General features: G+C 46.3%; 1 protein-coding gene across 1 annotated transcript in view; it reads left to right on the top strand.

The window, feature by feature from the left end:
• The first annotated feature begins 245 nt into the window (after positions 1–245).
• Positions 246–18,717, top strand: part of Cfap221 (cilia and flagella associated protein 221) — an 81,074-nt gene continuing 62,602 nt past the window's right edge. The window contains exons 1-6 of the mRNA XM_034513415.2: positions 246–378; positions 2,233–2,418; positions 8,564–8,664; positions 13,237–13,323; positions 13,511–13,609; positions 15,953–16,053. Coding sequence (XP_034369306.1) covers positions 2,280–2,418; positions 8,564–8,664; positions 13,237–13,323; positions 13,511–13,609; positions 15,953–16,053 — 527 coding nt within the window. The 5' untranslated portion in view covers positions 246–378; positions 2,233–2,279. The remainder of the gene's footprint in view (positions 379–2,232; positions 2,419–8,563; positions 8,665–13,236; positions 13,324–13,510; positions 13,610–15,952; positions 16,054–18,717) is intronic.

Below are 18,717 nucleotides of genomic sequence, written 5' to 3'. Positions count from 1 at the left end.
AAATCAAAGTGTAAAACTGGGAGGGGAAAAAAAGCAGACTTGACAGGAGGTCCCGCCCACTGGGCCGAGGCCCCGCCCCCATCTGCTCTTGCGAGCTGCCCAGCCCGCAGGGCGGCCAAACTCTCTCTGCTCCTGTGGGAATCCATCATTAGTTTTCCACATAGTAAAGTGACGCTCTCTGGTCTTTCTCAGGCTCCGCAAACTGCTCAGAGCCCAAAGAAGTTAACTCTCGTTCCAGAACAGAAACCGCCCATCTCCCCCCACATTTGGGGGCCGTTTGGGCTCGTCCCCCAGCACATCCTGGGAAAGCGTCCGCGTTGTCATGGCGACGCTCTGAGTAGGTTCCTGCGCGCCCGCCGCGGAACTATCTTCTGCAGGGTAAGAGGCTTCGGACTAGTGGCTCGAGTGTCCCAAGGTGGTCGCCAAGCTACTAAAGCAGCGGGAGCCCCCAGGCAGAGCCCCTCGATATTTATCTAGGGATCGGGTCGGGGTGGGGGCGAGGTGAGACTCAAACAAATGATGGTGGTAGGAGTGAGTCTACCACCCCTTCAGCTTGGATTGGCTTGAAAGAAGAGGAGATTAACAAGGGTGTGGCCCAGTCCAACTTTACCCTACCAGAAACACAGATAATGACTGTATGGGACCTAGAGCAGCAGGGGTTGGCGGTGAAGTTGGGGCAGGCATTGGAAGGCAGAGGGGGTGTGTGAGTGGGGAGGAGATATGTGTTAGCGGGTTCTCCAGGCTGAGTTGAGGATTGTGAGCCTTTGCTACTGAACAGGACGCTGGGGAGAGGACAGCCCAACTAATTTCTGGAAATGATTGTGACACAGCTACTGTGCTGACAACCTCGGGGTATCTCTACATTCTCTTGTGTCTTCTAGAAAGCTATGGGACTTCTCCAAGGAAAACAAAAAACAAAACCCATAAACGTGCATTCTTGATTTTACCTTCAATTTCAGGGGATTCTCCAAGCAGCCCCTTGGCTTGTTAGAAGGAGTCAAGAGTTGTGGATAATATAGAAAATGTGGGTTTGGGAGCTCAGTGGGTAAATGTGCTTGCTTTGCAAGCCCGATGACCCAAGTTCAATCCCCTCAACCCGCACAAGAGTGGGAGGAGACAACCAACTACACAGAGTTGTCTTCTGACCTCCACAAGTACACCTTCTGCCCCCTACCAGTCCTACAAAATAATAAAGGTTTTTAAAATGTGAAATTTGTAAAGTTTTGTTTCAAGGCAATATCGTTGACACCAAATGACTTTAAAATAGCAATTGAGAATGTTAGGGTTGGGAATGGGTGTTTCTGAGGAAAGTGGAATTTCTAATGACTGTCAACTGAAAACGGTCTTGACCCCGAATCCTAGGCATGCCCCAGGCCACCTACAGGCTCCATCACCCCTCTACCACCTCCTATTAGCAGACAGGTCCAGAAGGTGACATGTGAATGCCTGTATCTTAAAAACACTCAATATGTTGAAAGAACCCTTGTTCACATCTCTGTGAATGTGATGTGCAGACATGTCAGAAAGGAGACTTTTAACTGTCAACTTGACACAGTCTAGAATCATCTGGGAAGAGTCTGAATGAGGAATTATTTAGATCAGTTTGGTCTCTCGGTATCTAACTGTTAATTGATATGAGAAGACTCTGCCTACTGTGGGCAGCACCATGCCCTAGGCTTTTAACTGTGTAAGAGTGAAGAAAGCTAGGAAGCAAAAGGGAACAGCTAGCATAGGAGCATTCGTTTCTCTCTGCTTTTGTGTTAATGTGATTAGTTGTTTGAGTTTCTGCCTCAATTTCCCCTTAACGATTTGGAGTTGGAAGCCCAAATGAACCCTTTCCTCCCCCTATATTGATTTATTGTTGGGATATTTTGTCATTAACAACAGAAAACTAGGGCACTTTCCAAATGTATTAGCCCTTGAGAGTTCTTTCTTTCTTCCCCCCTCCTCCCATCATGTGCGCGAAAATCATCTCAGGAACACATTTAAGAAAAAGCTCGAGAGAGTCATGGGAGAGTTTGGAGCATGTTGTCATATTGGGTTATAGTGTGTGATGTCAAATGAGTAATGAGACAGTCCTGTGTGGGAATGCAGTGTCCAGTAGATGAGAGGCGGGGAAGGCCTGAGGCACAGCACACCATGTAGAGACAAGAGGTACATTTGTCAAAAACTGAGAAGAAATATGTGCGTGATTTCTCATGATAATTCTAGGACTCCTGTTTTTCTTCCCAGGAAATAACCTTTGACCCTAGACAGAAAGCTCCATTTTTCACGAAGAGATGGCAGCTGTAAAAAGCCCCATGCAGGAACTAAAACATGCAAAAGAACCCTTTGATAAGATGTCACCCCTCCTCTTGAAGAGCCTGGTGGAGGAACCCAAGAAAAGAACCGAAGTGCCTAACCACCTTCTGGAATCTAGTAAGTGGGCAGCAAACCCTTGCCTGTGAGTTACGTCTCCAGGGAATCCAGAGTCCAGGAAGCTGGGACTGTGGATGCTGATCTAGCTGTATCACTATGTATAGGCTCACAATAGATTTTATTATTAAGACTGGTAACTCTATTTAGAGCTAGCTGCTTAAATGGTAGATTTTTAAATATATTTATTTTCATTTATGTATGTGTTTATGTGCTTATGGAGGCTATAAGAGCCCCTCAGATACCTGGAATCAGGGGTCACAGGTGTTTGTAAACCATCCAGCATGAGTGCTAAGAACCAAACTCAGGTCCACATGAAGAGTTAGAAGTGCTCTTAACCGCTGAGCAATCCCCCTGCCTCCAAACAAAGATTTTTGTGGTAAAAATTACTCATAAGTTCAGTGACTTCCATTTCTTCACATGTTGTTCCTGTCTGTTCCACTGTGTAAGGAAGAGTAGAGCAGGAAGCGAGGCACATGAGGTCAGTAGGTAAAGCACTTGTCTTGTAAGCATGAGGACGTGAGTTCGAACTCCAGCTTCCACATAAAAAACATGGACATCAAACACTTGTAACCCCAGCACTGAGGAAGACCCCTGAGGATCAGGAATCCCCGAGGCTCACTGAGTCAAGATAGGAGACCCTGCCTTAAAAAACAATGTGGACAGTGGGTAACAACCAAGGTTGTACAGTACACACACACACAGACACACACACACACATGGTTAACACTTGAACAATGTCAGAGAAAGCCTGGAATACTCTCCGACCAAGGCTGACATGTCGCAGGCATGTGGAGAAAATCAGACTGTTATTCAGATGACCGAAAGCCCACCACACTGGGATGGAAGAATCCTGATCCTGACGGTTCATCATCCACTATTGAGCCTCTGACATTTCCCCAGCCCTGCCCACTTCCGTTTCCTAAAATGCTTTTCTCTTTTAATAAACTATTTCTGTTTTTACCGCCACTCACTTGTCCCTGATGCAATTCTTAGCTCTGGGATGTAAGAACTTAGACATTCCAGGGAGCACCCTCCAGGAGCACCCTCCAGGAACACCCTCCAGGAGCACCCTCCAGTGTCCACTATTTGCCTGTGACACCACAGACAATTTCCATCCTTAGCCAGTCTTGAGACTATTATGCTTCTTACTTCAGTATCTACACTCCTGGTTTCCCTTCTGGAACCCCCGTCTCTGCCCTGCTTGAAGACTCTCAACAGCTCTCTGTATACTGGACAAAGTCACAGTTCTGATATGCATGAGAAGACAGAGGGGCTGGACACTGTCACCCTCAGCAGCCTGAGGAGTTGCCCTAATCTTTAGGGACCTCACTTGGCCCAAACCAGGATTTATTTCTTTGACACAGAAAAATGTTCAGAAGTAGCCAGTTTAAGAAGCAGATATAGTATATTATTATAAAATACATTTTAATTAAAAAATATATCTTACTGATGTCTTTGGCACAAGGGTTAAAAGAAAGAGAGGTGTTCGGCAGAAAACAAGACAAAGGCATTGATGCAGGCAACTCCCTGAAAGTCACAGGGAGGAACATGAACCCAAGTGTGGGCGGGCTCCTGGACAGACAGCTGTAATTAACTGCCTTGTTAGTAGACAAGGATACCTTTTTGGTGGCTCTTTGGATACATTTCAACAGGTTGCTAAGAACTCTCTTCTGTCCTTTTCTCTCTCTTCTGGAGACATAACAAGGTGACTCCAGCAACTCTTGGATGGGTTATAATCTGAGAGAGTAAAACAAGAAACCATGGGGTCTGCAAGGCGGGTTCCCACGGTCCTTTCCTTGTCGATGAGCTTCTGATAATGTTCTCAGGCAAGTCCAGGTTTATAGCTGGGAAGGTAGAAAGGCCTTAGGCAATTGTAAATTGTGCTGGACTCTTGCTTCTGTGCTGATAAGAGGCTTTAGCTAGGGTGAGGGGCTCCTCTTCCTTTTCAAGTCCCCCAGTTTTTTTTCTGTTTCTCTTTCCTACCTCGCCGCCAGCTGCCTGACCAGACACCTTTGCCATCCACATGTCTTATCTGACTCATCCCCAGCCACATGGGTCACTCTGCTCCTTCAGACAAGGGACACTTCACCCTTTTGTGTGTACCACAGAAGAGCCTCTGGAAACCCCTGTAACTTGATGGGAGAGGATAACTATGGCTCTGCACGGGTTTCATCTTAGAGTCATACATTGACTTTCTGAAAACATTCTATTTCTGTTCTCAGTTGGAGAAGCTGACATGTGGGAAGGTCCCACTATTTGCTGGAAGTGGGCACCTTGTGAGGGAGGAGGGGGCATTCAGCAGGAAGGACAGGGAATTCAGCAGGGAGGAGGGGGAATTTATCAGGGTGGAGGGGGCATTCATCAGGGAGGAGGGGGAATTTATCAGGGAGGAGGGGTATTCAGCAGTGAGGAGGGGGCATTTAGCAGGGAGGAGGGGGCATTCAGCAGGGAGGAGGGGGCATTCAGCAGGGAGGAGGGGGCATTCAGCAGGGAGGGGGGCATTCAGCAGGGAAGGGGGCATTCAGCAGGGAGGAGGGGGCACTCAGCAGGGAGGAGGGGGAATTCAGCAGGCCAGCTCCCCACCAACATGTTCATCACCCCATCTTGGTTTCGTTTCCACTGCTGTGGTGAAATTCCTTGACAGTGGCAACTCAGGGGAGAAGGGGTCTACTTCAGCTCACATCAAAGCAAAGAGTTCAAGGCAGGAACTTGAAGCAGCCAGTCATGTCATCCAGAGTCAAGAGCAGAGAGAGAATGAATGCGTGCTCGTGCTCAGCTGGTTTCTTTTATATGGTCCAGGACCCCAAATTAGGGAATGGTCCCCTACAGTTTCAGCCTGGGTCTTCCCACATCAAGACAGCCTACCACAGACATGTCAGCAAGGTCAGCTTGTTGAAGTTAGGGCCCCGGTTCTTCCTCCCAGCCCCATGCTCCTAGAAATAAGACTTAGACTCAAAATATATTTACAAGTACCTTGGCCAAATAGCTAGGCTCTTCTCTGGTTAGAATCATAACTTAAGATAGTCCATTTAATTTAATCTACACTCTGCCATATGGCTGGTTACCTGTGCCCAGGTACCATGTATCTGTCTGTCTCATATCTTCCCTGGCAGATCTCCTGCCTGGCTCTATCTCAGAATTCTTTTTTCCTCCTGGATGTTCCACCTCTATTTCCTGCCTAAGCCATAGGCCGCGGGCTTTTTAATTGGCAGGTGATGCATCCACACAGGACACGAGATATTCTCTCTACAATAACTTTATCTAGACTCTAGATCTAGAATCTAGAGTCTAGACAGTCCTTTTCACTGAGACTCTTCTCCCAGGTCATTGTAGGTTGTGTCAAGGTTATAATTAAAACTAACCACACCCCCAACACACCCGCACCAATCATTCAAGCCCCACCTTAAACCTTAGAAATGCTTCTGTTCCGTCGTGGGCTCTTTTGTCAGCTTAAAACTGAAAAGTTATTCTTGTTACACTGTTATACTTCACCTGCAGGAGCACAGCATGCTGCTTTGTGACCCAAAAAAAAAAAAAAAAAAAAAAAAAAAAAAAAAAAAAAAAATTAGCGTTAGAAAGCTATCTGAAATGGATCAGGGCTGTAGCTCGGTTGTTAAGAGTCCTTGCCCAGCATGCGTGAGGCCCCGGCTTCCAGCTCCAGCACCCGTGGAAATCGCAGGTGGCAGCTAGCTCACATCTGTAACTTGGCACTCAGGAGATGAAGGCAGCAGAATTAGAAGTTCAAGATCATCCTTTGGCTAGATAGTGAGCTCGATGCAGCCCGAGGTACAGGAGACCCCAACTTTAAAAAAAAAGAAGAAGAATTAGAAGAAGAAGAAGAAGAAGAAGAAGAAGAAGAAGAAGAAGAAGAAGAAGAAGAAGAAGAAGAAGAAGAAGAAGAAGAAGAAGAAGAAGAAGAAGGGAAGGAAGGAAGGAAGGAAGGAAGGAAGGAAGGAAGGAAGGAAGGAAGGAAGGAAGGAAGAGAAAAAAGCGATCAGCTCACTGGCCAGAGCCGCTTGCCCGCTGATGAACAGCTGTGCACCAGTTGTGTGTCTCTGCTCCACTTCCACACGGGGCGGGGAGACACAGCTCCATATTGGTGCAGTTAGGGTTTAGAAGGCACCTCCAGGGGGACTCCAGGTTCTTGTGACTCAGAACAAGGAACCAGAGACATGGAAATTAGCAGGAGCAGGTGTATCTGAGAGCTAGAGCGCGGGGAGGGGGGTGACTCAGTCAATAAAGTGAAGCGCACAAGCCGGGGACCTGCCTCGTACCTCCAGACCCCGAGTTTTTAGAAAGCCAGGAATGGGAAACCACGTGCAATCCCAGGGCTGGAAGTGGAGACAGGAGAATCAAGGGCTCACTGGTCAGTGAGCACAGTTGAATAGGAGTTCTAGGGGAAGGTGAGAACCCCATGGCTAGAAAAGGGTCTGGCTTCTAAGGAATGACACTCCACAGGAACACACATGAATGTACACACACACACACACACACACACACACACACACACAATGGGGCAGGGGCAGAGAGGACAGCCAGCATATTTCAAAGAAGGGGTAGGTAGATCAGAACAGTGAGAGAGTTTAGAAGTTCAAAAGGCCCCAGTATGCAGAGTGAGGCTTTTATGTTTCAGTGCAGGCTTTTGGAGCATTTTCATGGAGCTGGTTTTCTCTCACAAATGCTATCTGTTACATAAGGTTTAACAGTTTCATGTAATACATGTTTCATTGGCATCTCAAATCTCCACCAAGGGTATGTGTTTCAGTGTTATAATGTGTCACATGTCACTTTCAGACACCCTGAAGTGACTGTGTCTGTGCCAGTGGCTCCAGAGGGGAGAGGGTTCCAGCCATTTTTTATACCAATATTTGTCAACCTTTTGCCAAGGTCTGCCGGATAGTTTAATGTCAACTTGACCCAAGTTCAAGTCATCCCAGAGGAGAGAACCTCGGTTGAGAAATGCTTCCATACGATCAGACTGAAGGCAGACTGGAGTGAAGTTTCTTAACTGGTGATTGATAGAAACCCAGCCCATTGTGGATGGGGCCATCCCTGGGCTGGGGGCCTTGGGTTCTGTACAGAAATAGGCTGAGCAAACCACAAAGAGCATCAGCTCCTGCCTCCAGGTTCCTGCTTAGCCTGAGTTCTTGTCCCACGTTCCTTCAATGGCTGTGACTCAGACTAACCCTCTCCTCCCCAAGTTGGTTTTGGCGGTAGTGTTTTATCACAGCAATAGTAACTCTAACTATGAAACAAGTTGGTTTTTTTTTTCATATTCTCATTTTGCAGCCTTTATGTAAACATGTGTAACGTGGGCTAGGAAGATGGCCCAGCCAGTATAGTTCTTGCTTTGAATCCATAAGGACCCGAATCAAATCCTACAACCCCTGTAAAATACACGCACACAGACACACCACCACCAGCAGCAGCAACAACAACAAGAAAACTCACGTCTCTGTGATGTGTGTTTGCCGTCCCAGCTCTAGGGGAGCAGAGCCAGGCAGTTCCCTGGGGCTCACTGGTCAACTAGCCTAGGCTATCTTCTAAGTTCCAGGCCTGTGAGACACCTCGTCTCAGAAATCAAGAGAAAAGTGGACAGCACATGAAGCATGACCCCAGAGGTTGTCCTTTGACCTCCACAAGCACACACACACACACACACACACACACACACACACAAAGACATGCATGGCATATGTGGAGAGCAGATAACTGTAATGGACAGTATGCACGCATGAACACACATGGAACAGAGGGGACAGAGGAGGCTGATCTACCGAGAGCACTTGCTGCTCTTCAGACTCAGTCCATTCCCACCACTTAGACCAGGCAGCTCACAGCTGCATGGAGCTCCAGCTCTGGGGGATCGGACATCCTCCTCTGGCTTCTGTAGATACACACAGACACAGACAGACAGACAGACAGATAGACAGACAGACAGACAAATAAAATTAAATATTTTTTTTTAAATAGAAAAGGAGACTCAGTCCGGTTTCTTTTGGGATTCAGAATTAATCTTATTGGCAGCTAAACCCACTGTGCTTAAAGAGCCCTAAACTAAAGACAGTTCATACAAATAAGAACTTCTTCAGTGCAATACTCTCTTTGATAGCTCATGATGGATGTGTCTACCTTTCTTTTATAGAGGTTTATGCCAAGCTTCTGAACAATAAGGTCATCCAGGCCAGACCAGGCATAGTCCATTTTGGAGGCTATGAGATAGAAAAAGAGCACCAACAGATTCTGGTAGGTACTTGTTAAGGGCATGGGTCAGGGGAAGCCTTTATGTTACTAATTCAGATACAAAGCAGGGGCTGGGGAAATGGCTCAGTCGGTAAGGTGCTTGCTGTACAAGCATGAGGTCCTGAGTTCAATTCCCAGCACTATGTCAAAAAGCTGGGTATGATGACACGGGCTTGGAAGCCCATTTGCTGGGAAGGTGGAGTCATTGAGCTCCTGGTAAAAATGAGACATCTTACTTCAAAAAAAAATAGTGGGGGCAGGCAGGGAGATGTCTCTGTGTGTAAAGAATCTTACCAACAAGCTTGACAACCCGAGTTTAATTCGTGGTACCCACATGGAAGAGGGAGAAAACAGAAAACAGACTCCCACCACTTGTTCTTTGGCCTCTATAAGCAATCCATGACATGTACCCCCCATAAGTAAATAAATGCAACAAAAATTTAAGGTAGGACCCTCAAGGAATCTCAGCTGGTTAGAGCACTTGTAGCCAACACTGATGGCCTGATCTTGCTCCCTGGGACCCCCATGGCAGAGTGAGAATCAATTCCTAGAAATTGCCTGAGCTCCACACTGGTGCGGTGGCACACGCTGGCCCTCCCAACAAAGACGTGTAATACAATTTAAAAAATAAACTAGAAAGTGACTAAAGAATACACCCAAGGTTGACCTCTGACCTACACACACACATGCATACAAGTACTTGAACACACACACAGAGAGAGAGAGAGAGAGAGAGAATGCTCATGCATGTTAGTCAGAAAGGCAATTCCTTGAAAAGAAATTAGAAAGGGCATCGGTGTCCTTGAATAAATGAACTCCACTCTGCCAAAGGACCCCTCTCAGCACCCTTTCTAAAACTGTGACCCTCCTGTCCACTTTAGGGACCAGGGTATGGGCTTCACAATAGCTCTGAGAAGGGGCTATCCAGATGAGAACCCCTGGTTCCAGTACACAAGGGATCGAATGATGGAGTCGGGATGGCATTCAAGGACGGTGTCCCTCCAAACCAGTGTGGTCACAACACCAGGGGAGGGGAGGTCCCTTTCCTCGGACATCCTAGGTAGGAGGAGTCAATTTGCCCTGCTCTGGAGAGGTGTCATGCCTGTCCAGAGATGTGTGTAGGTCCGGGCAGCAGTGGTCACTGCAGTGTACACATTCTCTCTGCCAGAATGACTGACTTAGGCCTGACCCCGGACCAGAGCATGTCGAAGAGAGCTCTGGCTTTGACCTCATCTTGCTGTTCTTTTTTTACCATGTGAGCTGGGACTCAGATATTAACATAAACAACATGAGGGGACTGGAGAAATGGCTTAGCAATTAAGAGTGCGTACTGCTCCTGCAGAAGGCCTGACCCTGGTTCCCAGCACCCATGTTGGTCAGTTCACAACTACCTATAACTCTAGTTCCAGGGGGTCAGACACATTCTCCTAGCCTCCACTGGCATCCACATGTATGTGCATAAACCCCCACAAAGACATACGTGTACACACAATTAAAGATTAAATCCTTACGATCCAAAGCGTCAACTCTGCCCTGCTGGAGCAGCCCCACGCCTGCTTCCCTCCCCGCACCCGCCCCCCCCATTGCTACTTCCTCATTGTCCAGCACAATGCCTGACACGCAGAAGACATTCAGTGAACAGAGGAAAGACTCTGAGCTCACTCTCACACAAGGTTGACTTGGCAATTCACTCATGCACCGAGGACAGTGTGACATCTAAAGCACATTAAAACAAACAAAAGTAGATAAAAGTACAATATGATTTCATCTTAACAGCATTCTGGGAGACACTGGGAAAGCCAGTTTCCTGTTCTCATCAGTGAAGCTAAGCAGAAGCCCAAAGCAATTACCTTATACTTCTGTCAAAGGCACTCGTAACTGTCCGAGGTGCTAGGAATGAGCAGGCGTGGACTCAGCCACAGAAGAGACATCTCCACGGACCTGCTTCTCCACCCACTAAGCTCAGAGAACATTAATGAGGAGTGGGCAGAAAGAATGGAAGAGCCAGACAATGGGGAAGAGAAAATCTTCTGGACATGACTTGCCTTTGCACATTTGAATTCACAGCAGCTATGGCTGCCTGCACAAGACCTTCGTAAGATCCAGCCAGTTAAAATTCCAACAAGGTCTGGGGAAAGACTCTTGAGGCCCCAGCTGGGGCTGAAGGAGTTACTGGCAGTTGATGGCCACTAGGGGAGGGAGAGTCGGTTTTCTGTGTGTAAGTTTCTTATGCCCCAGTAGATGACCTCACACTCACATGTGGGCAGCACCAATCTCAAGACAAGTCTTGCCAAACAAGGGGAGAACACTGACTGTTTTACTAAGGTTTCCCCGTCCCTGCAAATCAGTAGAAGTCTTCATTGTGCCAAAAAATGTCCCTAGTCATTCTTCTATTCAGGACTCTGCAGCTGTGTATTAAGGTCTCAGTCTTCAGCCAGCTGTACCATTTCTTTTTCAGAAACACTGACAGTATCTAAAACCTTTCTCACATTCTTGGCTTGTAACTGCAGCTGAACTCAGAGCAAGTACAATAGTGTTTCCTTCAAGGATTAACTCGTCTTTCTAGGCTTGATCTATGGAACACACAACACCTGTTCTGTGCCAAACCCTGTGGTTCAAACCGAAAGATCCCTCATTCTGAACCACGGGATTGATGGAGACGTGGGCACAGACATGGGCTCAGTCTTGAAATGAAAGCTGGGTCTAACAGCCTGGGACTTGATCTGGACGTGGCTCCAGATGGTTCTGGTAGCAGCCAGCTCATGTATGTTTCCTCCCTGCTCAACTGGAGCCTCCTTTTCCTTTCAAGGAGACTCAGCCCTACGTTGATGTTATTGTAGTGCCTCAGAAGGGTTCACAGGCATTGCATCCCCTCAGAGTGAGGTGGACATTTTCCGGAATGTGGGTTATTTGGTTGCTGAGAATGGTCTTCATTCTTGCAGAAGATGACAAGGACGTTTCTAGGTTTTGGCACAGGAAACTATGCAGATTGCCCACAAGTGGAATGACTGAGCTCAGTTCATTAACACTGAGGCCACGCAGATCTGAAGGGTCTGAAGCATCTGTTTGCATACATATTAATATTAGTGCCTCAGTCTACTTTGAAATTTTAAATAATGGTCTTTGTGGGTTTTTTTTTTAATTTGTTTTTACTTTTTTATTTTTATTTTTCAAAACCCAAGGCCCCTGGTATTCTTTTTTTCCTCCCTTTGGGGACAGATTCTTTTTTGCCTCAGAAATTATATTTGTTAATTAATAAGCTATCACGTTTCCTAGGAGACACCCAGTGTGTTTATAGGCCCAGACAAAACTTATTAACCTACAATGGCGGTGCCCTTGGGATTTCTGTAAAATACTGTTCAACTCTCTGACACAGCTTTTAAGAACTCTACCCTTCCCCAAATATTGCTTCTAGAAATTAGGACCATAAGTAGCAGTGTCTTCTCCTCAGGGCCTGGGGATGCAGGGCACAATATGGCCACGGCGCCCCCCGCCTCACAGCGCACTCCGCCTGAGTGTCATTATGCTTATGGGTTTGTTTTGTTTTGGTTTTTTTTTTTGAACCACACTTATTTGTTTACTATAGTCATTAGTTGGCCATGAATGCAAGATTTAGACAAAAATCAAGGAGGTCATCTCTTTATTTCATTCATATATATAAGAGTTGTCTGGGTGAATGTGGGCCAGGTGTGTAAGTTCCCTCAGAAGCCAGAAGAGGGCTGTGCATGCCCTGGAGCTGCAGTTACAGGCAGCTGTGAGCCAGCTTACATGTGGGGGTGGAATGGGGGACATGTATATGCATCTGAGTGCTAGTGCCCATGGCACCCAGGAGAGGGTGTCCTCAGATTCCCTGGATCTGGAGTTGCAGGTGTTGTAAGCCGCCAGCTGTGGGTGCTGGGAACTGAACCCTGATCCTCTGTAAATGCAGAAAGCATCCTTAACTGCTGAGCCACCTCTCCAGTCCTAACAAAGTCCTCTGTGATAATCAATTGGCAATCTAGAACTTTAAATTAAAAGTATTACATGTCTTACTTTAAGATGTGTGCTAACAAGCATATTAAACATGTTACATGTAAACACATAGACACATCTATAACACACATATGTAAGAAGGTAGGATGTTTGTGTGTGCACATGCGCACACATGCACACACATGTGTGGCATATGCACACACGTGTGAATGTAAGCACATGCACTCGTATGTATACAGGAGAAAGCCAGAAGAGGGCATGGGTGTTTTCTGCAGTCATTCTCCACCATATTTTTAAAGACAGAATCTCTCACAGAGCCTGGAGCTAATCCATTCTTCTAGACATGCTGGTCAGGGAGCCCCAGGGGTTCTCCTGGCTCCTCCCCAGCATCAGGGTTCACAGGTACAAACTGCTGCCATAGCTTTTTCATGGGTTGCTGGGATCTGAACTCAGTTCCACATGCTTGTCTGGCAAGGAAATCACTGGCTGAGCCATCTCCTAGCCCATATTTCATGTCTTTTGAAAATTTTAAAATACTAAGGTGTAAACAATGAAGAGACTATGTAAATAAGTCAAATTCTTACTCATTCTTCTCTCACCCAGAATATTGCCAATATTTCGGATGAAGACACACACCTTCATATTTTACCACCACAGACCAAATACTTTCAGATCAACTTTGAGAAGAAGGTACTTTCCCTGGGTCACCTTCCCTGCTGAGGGAGGTATGGGAGGAGTGTGGTTTCTGACTCAGGCCTGCTAGGGCAGGAGTGGGTGCATCCTTTATTCCTCTCCTGACTCCCCCCATGCCACCCCAAGTGCTGCTCCTGTCTGTCGGGTCCAGGGCCTGTCCCAACACAGCCTACCTGCCTTCCAGGAGCATCGCCTCATTCCAGGCTTGTCACTCAAGGTCACTATTAAATTTTCTCCAGATGAGTGGCGTTACTATTATGACTGCATCCGCATTCATTGTAAGGTGAGTTTCTGGAAGTGGTTATTTGTTGGGGGTGGGAGGGGGGTAGGCAATACTTCGTATCCTGATCCTGAAGGAGGACAAAGGGCAGCTGGACGAACCTGTGGGTTCTCAGTGTTGTAAGAGGCCAGATGGCCCACAGCTGTACCTTCTGCACAGTAGGTCTCTCCCCGATAGCTGTGCCTGACACTTAAACAGATCATAACCTGACAGGAAGAAGAAAGCCAGGGCTACCCCTCAGCACCTTCTGAGTGGTGTGTGAGGCTGTAGGCTCAGAGCTGTGCCTGTATCTCAACTAGGAAGAGGTTAGACCACAGGGACCTTGGGAAGACACTACCCTGCAGTCCCCCACTGCCTATGCCAAGCCTCCATTTATCCTGTAGTGGTGGGGCCCTATGTAAGCTTTGTCAAATAACGTTTGTGTGTTCCTTTAAGTGTAGAGTTAGAAAATAAATAGAGCCCCATTCTGTTGTTATAAACACTGGCAACTGGCCCAAGACTCCAGCGATGTCTGCAGACAGGCGTGGAGTCCTCAGTCCTTGGAAAGGTGGAGCCTATTGGCCTGAAGCGCCTGGTGGTTGAGCTCTCAGGAGCCTGTGCCAGGTCTCTTCATTCACCTACAGTCAAGGCTAGGGGCACAGTTTTGTGGTTAAAACATTGAGTTCAAATTCCCAGAACCCACGTGAAAACCTGGGCGTGAGTGTGCATACCTGTATTCCTAGCACCATGCTGTGACAGAGACAGGAGGATTGCAAGGAGTGCCTAGTTCTAGGTTCTCTGAGAGACCCTGTCTCCAGGGAATAGGCAGATAGAGCAGGGCACTCAGCATCTTCCCCTGGCCATTCACAGGCATGCATGCCAACACACACGTGTGCAAAGACATACACAATCAAACTAAAAACCAAGTAAACACATACACAAAAAGCCCTGAGCATTCTAACATAATACAGTCCAAAGCCACACTTGCCACTTGATTGGGGAGTAACCAAGAAAAAAATAAGACAGCTTCACTGTCAAGGGGAAACAATAAAAATGAAGACCCCGTTTCCATAATTAAAACGCTATGTTTCTGTAGAAACACTCTGCAGAATACTTTATATGTACAATTTATAAAAACTCTACAGTTAATCCTATGCCATAGTCTTGGATCTGAGCCAAAGTGTTTCAGACGGTGTTGACTGGCGTTTTTAGGACTCAGGGCATACATGATGCAAGTGTCCGTGCCCTGTATTCAGAACCAAGGCTGCCGTGATGTCAGGAGATGAACCATGGGCAAGTATTACTAGACACATCTCAGATTCACCAACATTTGATTTTAAATTTATTTTTTAGTCCTCGTGCATTTGAACCTTTTACTATTACCAAATATTTCATAGCCCCATATTCAGTTCTGTGATCTCATACAGAGTCTAGAAGCTTAGGTATTGAGCCCCAGACCATATTTTCTGCCACTGGATATGGTCACAAAGTAAATACAGTGTAGTGCTTTTTACATCTTGAAGCTGGAGTCTTGCCTTTTAAAGATATCCTCAGAGCAAAGTATAACTACATCCACACTGCTGAGGATCGTACAGACGTGGAGAAATCAAAGACCTTTTCCAAGGTCACAGCCAAACTAGAGCGACCTAGAATTGGCCTTTGTGCTCTCTTTCAGCTGAATGGCTTTCCACTCTGCCTTGCAGACCAGATCTTCTCTTGGTCTTCTTTTATAACTCACCCAGGGGGAAGCAGATAGAGCAGCAGGGGGAAGATTATTGCCTTTAGCTTCTACGGGCAAAAGCGAACATTGTTGTAGTAAGATAGATTTGAACATCTTTGTGCTTTGTTTGTGGTTAAGAAACATGACTTTTTTGTTGTTGTTGTTGTGGAGAGAAACATGTCTCTTGTCCTAGGGGTCGAGAGACAGCTCAGTTGGTAAAGTACTCACCATGCAAGCATGAAGATCTGAGTTTGATCCCTGGGACAAACTTTTTTTTTTTTAAATGCTGACCATGTTGGTATGTACTTGGGATCTTGTTACTGGGAGGAGGAGGAAGCAGACATAAGAGGACCCCTGGGGTTATCTTGCTTATTTGGTAACTTCCATTCTACATAATAAAAAGGTGATTGGCACCGAAACAGTGATATCCTAAGTTGTCCTTTGGACATGTCTCCACATGTGTGCACACACCCATGCAAATGGACACGCATGCACATGTCCACACACAGACACGCACAAAAGAAACCCAGGATGTCTAATGTTTTACTTAAAGCACCGAGGTTTCCTAAGGAAATTCTTGAGAGATTAAAGTTCAAAATGATAGTTTTCCAAACACTAAATTGACCTTTTCTCCACACTAATTTCAGGGAGACGACACCTTGCTTGTTCCCATTCATGCCTACCCTGTCTTGAATGACCTGGACTTCCCCACGTTTATAAATCTATCAGATGTCTTCCTCGGAGAGAGGTGAGTTCCCAAAGCGAACCAGGAAGACCCCGCAGGGTGTGGAAAGTTAACACAGGGCTGGAGAGATGGCTCAGCAGCAGAGAGCACGTGCTGCTCTCGCATAGGCCCACAGCTCGGATCCTAGCATCCACACCATGTGGCGTATAGCCACCTTAAGTTCAGCTCCAGGGGATCCTGTGCCCTCTTTTCAGTTCTGCAGACAGACATGCACATATACACATAAATAATTTGTTAAAGTTAAGAAAGATATAAGTGAGGCTGTAAAGGACTGGCCTCGGAGAGGGGTTCTGAGGAAGGGGTGTCTGGGAGTGGGAAACAAATGACTCAAGTCAAATTGTGGGTTACAAGCTGATGTCTTATGTACTGCTCAAGACAGCTTCCCAGATTGCGCTCTCTCTCTCTCTCTCTCTCTCTCTCTCTCTCTCTCTCTCTCTCTCTCTCTCTCCTCTCTCTCTCTCTCTCTCTCCTCTCTCTCTCTCTCTCTCTGTGTGTGTGTGTGTATGTGTGTGTGTTCTTTTCTTGTAATTCTAAAACTTCTGAATAGCTCATCTCTTGCAGATTAAAAGCCCAGTCTTTTATTTACATAGTAATTCAGTCATTACCCCAGGTTCCCTTTTAATTATCCCATGGATCAGCATGACCCCAGCCCCTTGATTCTTAGTAAGAGACAGCAAACACATGTTGGTTTTTTTTTTCTAACATTACAATAGAATTCAAAAATCTGCCTTCCTTTGTTAAACATAGACAGTAAGCTAGCTGGGTGGAATCCTGCCCTAAAATTACCATTCCTACTATGCCTGGGCCTGGATATAAACTCCCTCTGTCCTAGGCTGACCTTAAACTCAAGAATCTGCCTGCCTTTGTAAGCACAACTTTTCTGCATGGGATCTTGCCCTGCTATCATCACTCCCTAAATCTCTTTATATTCTTCCTTTATAACTTTCTGATAAGCTGCTTCATAGTGCAGCTGCCTCTGTTCCTTTAGCTCTTTGAAGCTCCTTAATACTATTCATATTGCATTCTTATATTTTGCATAGTTATGAAATCATATATTTTGAACTCATGTTTTCAGAGTTCTTTCCTACAGCCTTAAGGATTGTCCTGAAGGTCTCAGCCTTTACCATTTTGCTGAGACATAGAAACACCCTTGCCACCAGGAAGTGCTATTTCTGACAATCATGAAGTTATTAATCTTGGTGGGGAGAACATTGTCCCAATAACCTTGGCAGGGAAAATATTTCCCAAAGGAGTAACATGAAGTAAAAAATATATTTTCATACAAACAATCCCTGTACCCACAGCAACCATTGACTCATGGAGGCCCACACCCTGATGGCTCTGTTTCAGGGGTAGGAACCATGTCACACCGTCCCAGCCATGGCCAAGCTAGACTCAGTATGGGGCTGGGGAGATGGCTCAGTGGGTAAGAGTGCTTGCTGCACAAGCATTAGGACCTGAGTTCAAATCCCAAGTGTATACCAAAAAAAGTATGATCACATGCACGAGTAACTCAAGTACTATACTTGATGGACTAAGGAGGGTCACAGGGTCTTTATGCTATCCAGTCTAGCAGAAAAATGACAAGTTTGAGTGTGCTGATAAGTTTTTTTGTCAACTTGATACAAGCTGGAAAGAGAGACCTTTAGCTAAGAAAATGCCTTCATCAGAATGACTTGTAGGTAAGCCTGTGAGGTTTATTATTATTATTATTATTATTATTATTATTATTATTATTAATGATTGATGTGAGAGGGCCCAGCTCACTGATCAGGTGCCACTCATGAGCAGATGGTGCTAGACTGTCTAAGAAAGCAAGCCGAAGAAGCCATGGGATGTGGGCCAGGAAGCAGCGCTCCTCTATGGCCCCTGCTTCAGTTCCTGCCTCCAGGTTCCTGCCTCCAGGTTCCTGCCTTGGCTTCCTTTGTGACATACTGCTATAGGATGAAATAAACCCTTTCCTTCTTGAGTTGCTTTTAGTCATGGTGTTTATCATAGCAGTCAGGAAGCAAACTGGGACACTCGGGTTCAGTGGGAGAGCCTATCTGAAGGGAATGAGGGGGCAAATGATAAAAGAAGCCACCCAGCAAACTTGTCTGGTTTCCACACGGAAGTACATGGGCATGCACACCTGTGCACACCTCTACACACACATGCACACATCACACAATATGTGCATACCCCCCACCCACACAAACACCCCCCACAAGAGAAAACATACACTTGTGTTTTTTCTGACGAAGTTCATCCTTCCACCTCCATTAGACAGGATCTGTAGCAACACAAGACAAGACAACGTGATCCAAACAACTCAAACGAACCAGCTGAAAATACTGTTAAAGACGGGGAACTCGCCAGGTCTGGCTGGATCCAGAATCAGTTGGAACAGCCTGACTCTCCCCATGCCCTCTTTCTGCTACCTGAGATATCCTTCTCATAGGACCTGCTCATGGCAGGCAAGACAACAGCAGCCTGTTCTAGCCTGGAATAGAGTGTGACAGGAGGGGCTGAAGAATTAGGCCAAAACTCATGACTGTGTCTACAAGACCAGTTTGGCTCACATGGCTTCCCCCAACCCTCACATTCTCCTCACCAGTCTTTAGAAGAAGGGAAAGCAAGTGAGCTCAGATCTCAGATTCTGCCCTTCCTGCTGAGGAAATGGCTAAT

The sequence above is a fragment of the Arvicanthis niloticus genome, chromosome 10, assembly GCF_011762505.2.
Source record: "Arvicanthis niloticus isolate mArvNil1 chromosome 10, mArvNil1.pat.X, whole genome shotgun sequence".
NCBI classification, from domain to species: Eukaryota; Metazoa; Chordata; class Mammalia; order Rodentia; family Muridae; genus Arvicanthis; species Arvicanthis niloticus.
The sequence above is the reverse complement of the archived record's forward strand: the minus strand, read 5'-3'. Positions and strand labels throughout refer to the sequence as shown.